The 6,311-nt window shown below is 43.6% G+C and overlaps 2 protein-coding genes across 4 annotated transcripts; one reads left to right on the top strand and one right to left on the bottom strand.

Moving 5' to 3' along the window:
- Window positions 1-86: 86 nt before the first annotated feature.
- srprb (SRP receptor subunit beta) lies at window positions 87-3,017 on the top strand. The gene is made up of 7 exons (XM_026317011.1): window positions 87-306; window positions 656-750; window positions 864-941; window positions 1,032-1,114; window positions 1,205-1,341; window positions 1,438-1,492; window positions 2,176-3,017. Exons 1-7 carry the CDS (start codon window positions 138-140, stop codon window positions 2,384-2,386), a joined length of 828 nt encoding a protein of 275 aa, XP_026172796.1. The 5' UTR covers window positions 87-137; the 3' UTR covers window positions 2,387-3,017.
- A 153-nt stretch (window positions 3,018-3,170) lies between these two features.
- wdr53 (WD repeat domain 53) lies at window positions 3,171-6,140 on the bottom strand. 3 transcript variants are annotated; one of them, XM_026316971.1, is made up of 3 exons: window positions 6,092-6,140; window positions 4,743-5,238; window positions 3,171-4,629 (listed from the first exon to the last, which is right to left on the bottom strand). In XM_026316971.1, the coding sequence occupies exons 2-3, from the start codon at window positions 5,229-5,231 to the stop codon at window positions 3,946-3,948; spliced, it is 1,173 nt and encodes a 390-aa protein (XP_026172756.1). In that variant the 5' UTR covers window positions 5,232-5,238; window positions 6,092-6,140; the 3' UTR covers window positions 3,171-3,945. The 3 variants fall into 3 exon arrangements, with proteins under 3 accessions (XP_026172756.1, XP_026172747.1, XP_026172738.1); XM_026316962.1 differs by having other exon boundaries at window positions 4,743-5,259; window positions 6,092-6,139; XM_026316953.1 differs by having other exon boundaries at window positions 4,743-5,242; window positions 6,092-6,139.
- Window positions 6,141-6,311: the final 171 nt, after the last annotated feature.

Below are 6,311 nucleotides of genomic sequence, written 5' to 3'. Positions count from 1 at the left end.
AAACTAAACAATGGACCAGTTTAAAAAAAAAACGGTGGGAACAAAGTGGACGTGTCCTGGTCTGCAGCGCCCCCTGTTGGCTCTGTCCCGGCTTTTAGGAGGAAGGAGACGTGCCACGCTGTGATTAGCTCGCACGGATGGAGGCAGGTAGCAGCGGGAGCGACATGGGGGGAAAAGCAGACGTGGAAATGGCAGAAAACCCGTTTGAACCTTACATGGACTCTCTGCGCCAGCAACTGGAAGACCAAGACCCGGTTTTCCTGATCGGAATTGTCGTCGCTTTGGCGGTGGTTGTCATCACCTGCGGTGAGAAGTTAGCTAGCTTAGCGTTAGTGCTGAAGTTAGCATGCTAACGTTAGTTAGCTTTTTAGCTCGGCATCATCAGCGTCAAAGTGATGTGCGTTTGCTGCAAAGAGCTTTTATTATCGGGCTGTTCAGCATCGGAGTTTAATCCCTAATATCCGTTTATTAAAGAACATTTAAAGCTAACGGCTGCGGGGAGCTAGCATGCTAACTGCTAAGCTAAAGCAAACGCCAGCAGCTGTCAGTTTTCCCCACAGAAGTCATTCAAATTAAAAACGTAGACACATATGTTTTAGATAAACTGGGGGTGAGTCTGAGTCTGTGACCCCTGTTCTCCGGTTTCTCCCGTCAGTGTTCCTGAAGTACTTTCTAACCAGCAAAACCGTCAGAAGCGCCGTGCTGCTGGTCGGACTGTGCGACTCGGGGAAAACGCTTCTTTTCAGCCGGGTGAGTGGATTTTAAAAAAAACACGGGGCCGGTGTCTGTCACGGGACGCTCAGCTGGTTCGTGGGCGGATGAATGGTTAACCTGTATGTGATTACACTTTGATGTTTTGGCAGCTGCTGTCAGGAAAGTTCAAGCGGACACAGACCTCGATCACCGACAGCAGTGCTCCGTACAAACCCAAAAACGACAGGGTAAGTTAGGGATCATGATCATCATCAGTGCTCATCCTTTTCACGATGGCCGTGGTTCTGGGCCGTCAGCTCTGCCTCCTGTATTCACAGGGCACCACCTGGACCCTCATCGACCTGCCTGGACATGACAGTCTTCGCTCTCAGTACTTGGAGAAGTTTAAATCTGCAGCCAGGTGAAGACCAGGTGCACATCACCTTGTTCCCGTTGGCCAGGTGAAGTTATCTGACTGATTTGTGTGAATCTTGTCGCCCCACCTGTCCAGAGCCATCGTGTTCGTGGTGGACAGTGCTATCTTCCAAAAGGAAGTGAGAGATGTGGCAGAGTTCCTGTACGTCTTGTTGACGGACACTGTGATATCCAGAAATGTTCCAGCTCTCCTGGTGACGTGTAACAAACAAGGTGAAAAAGCTCATCTGATGTCATGTCATTACATACGTTCATCTCACTTATCACCATATTTGTTGTACAGCCCAGTTATTTATTTATTTTTTTTAGATATTACCATGGCGAAATCGGCTAAACTGATTCAGCAGCAGCTGGAGAAAGAGCTGTAAGTAATTCTTGCTCTGTTGATTATTCTTAGACTGTCACAGCTCAGCTATGATTTGCATTAGATGTTGCCAGATTCTTGTTTAGGGAAGATTTTAGGTATGATTTACAGTTTCCCTTCATGTTTTAATGTAGAACATTTGTGTTGTCTGTGTTGGTTGTCTGAGTCCCATTATTTCTGTAAAACTCTTCAGAAGTGTCATAAATACACATCACTGAGTTATAAAACCTGAAGTACGTAGTCATTTTGTGAAGGATTCTACTGGTTTAGTTCTTTTTTTTTTTTTTTTATTTCCACCCGTGGAAGAGACATCTAAGCAAAAATCAAAGCAGCAGAGGTTGAGAGCTTGACTTTTACATCTAAGCCTTGAAAACATGTGCATCCTACACTTTCCATAATACAATTTGTCTTTTCATTTTACCCTTCCTACCTGATTTAACACCCAGACCTTCCAAACACCACACCTCTGTTTTAACAGGCTTTCAGTTTAAAAGGTTGTGATCTAGTAAAATCAGTAGTTATTTTGTTGACAACGTCCCTGCAGAGCCATAAAAGATATTTCAAAACCATCCTCTGTGCAAAAACTGACATCAGTGTATCTTGGCATTAATCTTAACCATGCAGATTTTTTTTTTTTATATATACAATAAGCAACGTGCCTCAACACAATGACTTTCTCACAGGAACACCTTGCGAGTGACTCGTTCTGCAGCCCTGAGCTCTCAGGACGGTTCTGTAGGCAGCAGTCTGTATCTGGGGAAGAAAGGCAAGGACTTTGAGTTCAGCCAGCTGCCCATGAAGGTGGAGTTCCTGGAGTGCAGCGCCCGTGGCAGCAAAGGTGAAGAGGGTGATGCAGACATTGACAGTTTGGAGAAGAGCCTTGCTAAGCTGTAAGATCAGACAAAAAAGATCCCAAGAGCTGAATTTGCCTGAAAGGTGCAGACTTTGGCTCAGACCACCTTGACATTCGCTCTCACCCCAGTAATCAAAGCAGGGATGAAAAGTGCATCTCAGAGAAAGATCTATTTCACAGGAATAACCCGTCAAAGACGGCCCTATCTGTGCTGACTATCAATGTGAATCATAAAATGACCTTTAAAGTGGAAGACCTTTAGACATAGTGAAAAAAGACAAAGTAATGCTGGAAAATAATGTAGCTGTTTGTCAGGTTGCTGTGCAGTACTGCACATGTAAAGTCTTACTGTGAACATCCATATGAAAGCTCTTTATTTGGCTTAATTAGAAAAAACATATTTGGGAAACAACATTTTAATGGGTTAAGATTTCACCATGTTTATTTTGTCTTAGGTCTCTAGGGTGCCTTGAGGAAACAGATGTGTGAAGTGCATTTATATGTTAAATGACAGTCAGCCTTGTGCCTTTTTTTCTTGTTCACTTATATAAACATGTTTTGTTTGTTTGCAGAAGAATGGCAGTTTACCTGTGTGGAAGTAATAAGGCATTTGCAGTGAATGTGTGATTGTTTATTGTAGGTTTAAAGAATAAAATTTTGTTTGTAATTGTCTTTTTTTTTTTTTTTTTTTACTTGAAGTATACATTTTTGATGCTTGACGGAGGTGGAAATGTCCAGTCCAGAGATTATTAACCAGAGAAAAGTCTAAATCTAAACATTCATGCTTTATCAGTACATAATGAATAAAATCAACACAGGCTGAATAATTTTTACATTTTCTTTAAAAACAGCACCACTGACTGTTAAATGCAGATTTATTTTGTCTAATGTAGCTTTGCAGTGCAAAAATATAAATATATGATAGTGTAATATAATTAATCCAGTGTCACACGCCAAACAGTTTTTATGGGCCCTCAAACGCACACACAAAACCCTTCTGAGCTATTCCTGATGCATTAAATAACAAAATAAAAATGACATATTTAGCTTGATGAATAAAGTGTGCCATCTCATACAAGCTGTATTTTTATGAGAGCTGCCTTCCAGCACTGTTTACTGTTCAGAGTTGCCTGGAACACTGGTTGTATTTGGTTTCTGCCTGCAGCTCAGGCTGAGAGTAGACAGTGTCAAATTCTAACATTACAATAAGAAGAAAACAGAGATCCGGGCACCCGTGAAAGCTTCTTGCCCCTAGGGGTATTTCTAAATGGACGCAGGAGTGCCTGAGGAGTTATTAAAACTGCTAACTTTTTATGAAGTTAGGGGCTAGTTTCAGCACTAAAGCGAGTTGCTCTCAGGTCAAAAATGTGTTGTCAGGACTCAAACTTTCAAATGTGGGAGTTTGTCTTAACTCAGCCAGTTAGAGCATCTTTAAGCCGAATGATGTTTTTGAGAGTAAGTCCAAAACAATGATGATGCCAGTGCTCCTGACAGGAACAAACAGGACTATATTTGCTGAAGGACATGCTGAAACTAGAGGCCAGTCAAAGCGGTGCACTGCTATGACAAAGATTAAAAACATGTCATAAGGTGCATGTCTCTATAGTTGAGACAAAGGGTAGACAGTCAGACTGCAGCTCTGGTCTGCTACTACCACACTAGGCTCTCCTTTCAGCACTGCAGGCCACAGCCAATTCACCTTGTCCCCATGACTAATGCTCAGTTTAGGTCCAGGCTTCTTGTCCGTCACCTTCGGTGCACCTGCTGCTGCTGCTTCACCTTCCATTTCAGTTTCTTCTTTCTCTGCTTCCCCCTTGGTTGGGGTCTTTGCTTTATCCTGGATTTGTTCTCTCCTCTTTTCCTTGCTCTTGCCCTTCCTGCGTTGTGGTCCTGTCGCTCTAGTTTTGGCCTTTCCCTCTGGAGCCACCACTGGGTGCTTACTGAGGTCCCACAGTGCGACCTGGCCGTCATTCCCACCAGTGACGAGCCAGTATGGGTGGGAAAGAAAACTCACAAAGTGGGCTTGTGAGGCTCCCTGACTGTGTGCTTTGACTGCTCCTTGCTGTTCCAGCTTAGAGCCGCTGCCGATCCGCATCAGATGCACCCTCCCATCCTCTGCTGCACAACCCAAAATGTTTCCGCAACTCGTGACGGAAACACAGTGAACCAGTGGAGGGTTGAAAAGCTGACCAGGACGCTGCTGATGGCCATCTTCTTCCTCTGCTACATCCTGAAGATTCAGTGTCCAAAGTGGGCGAGTCTTCTGCAGACCCCACAGCATCACCTAAAGTCACACAAGGTACAACTAGTACAGGAATGATGCAAAATATAGTTGTTGTATTGAAATGAATGAAATAAAATAGAAACAGTGAAGCTCTTGGATCTCCTTTCCCTCACCTGCATGTCCAGGCCAGCAGACACCAGGTTATTGGGCCTGTGAGGCCGGAAAGCCACAGAGGAGCAGATATTAGTGTGTCTGCGAAGAGTCCTGCACACTTTCCCTCCAGGAAGCTCCAGTATCCGCACCGCCCCGGAGTCATCAGCAACCGCGAGTGCCGAGCCTGTCTCGTTTAGTGCCAAAGCATTAATCTCCTCTTCCCCTGCGCCATGAAACTCCTGCACGTGGCCCTTTAGGTTCCTGGGGTCAAGTACACTCACAGTGTCTCCATGTGACACATACAACTGGACCGGAGCTGCAGGTGAAAACACAACACTTGTGCTGTCCTCTTCCCCAGGTAGGGTGAGTCTGCCTAGGATGGTTCCTTCTTGGCTCCAAACTGTGACCTCTCCCCCTTCAGAGCCTGAAGCAAGGAGACCCTCAGGTCCTGGTGAAGCTCCAACACACAGGATGGATGTGGAGTGGCCGCCGGACCACTGCCTGGCCATGCTTGACCTGCCTGACCATATGAAACAACTAAACACAAGTTTGTGGTGTTTCACTGATAGCAACTAAAAAAACAGGAATTATCACTTTCTATTTTTATATTAATAAAAAACCCTCCATTTCTATTAAAAAACACAGATTAAATATTAAACACGTGTCTTGGTATAATGCTGGACAATTCCACAGGACCACAGACAAAACCTCAGCAGGAAAACTAACCCCACCTTCACAAGCTGCGACACCAAAGTAATCTACTTCTTATATACTATTAATGATTATAATCTGGTCATATAATAAGATAAACTTAACAACAGGCTCTGGAGGAGCAGGGTTAGCTGCCTCTGCTCCAGATGTTCACTCTAATATTAAAGCCATCCTACATGTAGTTTCTCCCAGTAAACACTGTCAACAGGACTTGAATGAGGCTGATGGTAACACTTGTAACCATGGTAACTATACACAACAACGATGACGACAACTGTAGCGTCAAAATACTTAAGGAAAAAGACTAAATATCAAATATCTAATGTTTACCTAAAATTTGAACTGAACTAAAATCCTAAATTTTAATTAGTGAGGTCAAAATCTGTTGCCCTGTCAGGATGTGTTTGCCCTCTACAGTTCTAACACCAGCAGGGTTATACCGGTAAATTATCCGGTAGCTAAAATTCAGCTAAAACTATTTGACAGCAAACGCACAACACAGTCTGAGCTTTAGCTCTGCTAACTTGTTAGCCTCGAGGCTAATATGCAATTCGTTGTTCAGCTGACGGTTTGACTGCCATAACAAACACGTTGTTGTTAATGCGCAGATGAAAAATGATGTATAATAGTGATAAATTATCGATTAAAAGTTCCCCACCTTAAGGAGTACCGTCAAAACGTCCACACGCTGACATGTGGAGCTGAGTCGCAGTCTGATGACATCACAAGTACGTGTTACGCTATCCCCCGAGTTTAGGCTGCTAGGAAGTTTTCTTACACTACTTTAAGTACAATAATATTGAGGCCAATACAGAATAATACAGAATGATACAGAAAGGTGTGCTGTAGGCTTTAAATTGGAAATCTGTGTGCACAAT

Source organism: Mastacembelus armatus, chromosome 13, assembly GCF_900324485.2.
Source record: "Mastacembelus armatus chromosome 13, fMasArm1.2, whole genome shotgun sequence".
NCBI lineage: Eukaryota > Metazoa > Chordata > Actinopteri > Synbranchiformes > Mastacembelidae > Mastacembelus > Mastacembelus armatus.
The sequence above is the reverse complement of the archived record's forward strand: the minus strand, read 5'-3'. Positions and strand labels throughout refer to the sequence as shown.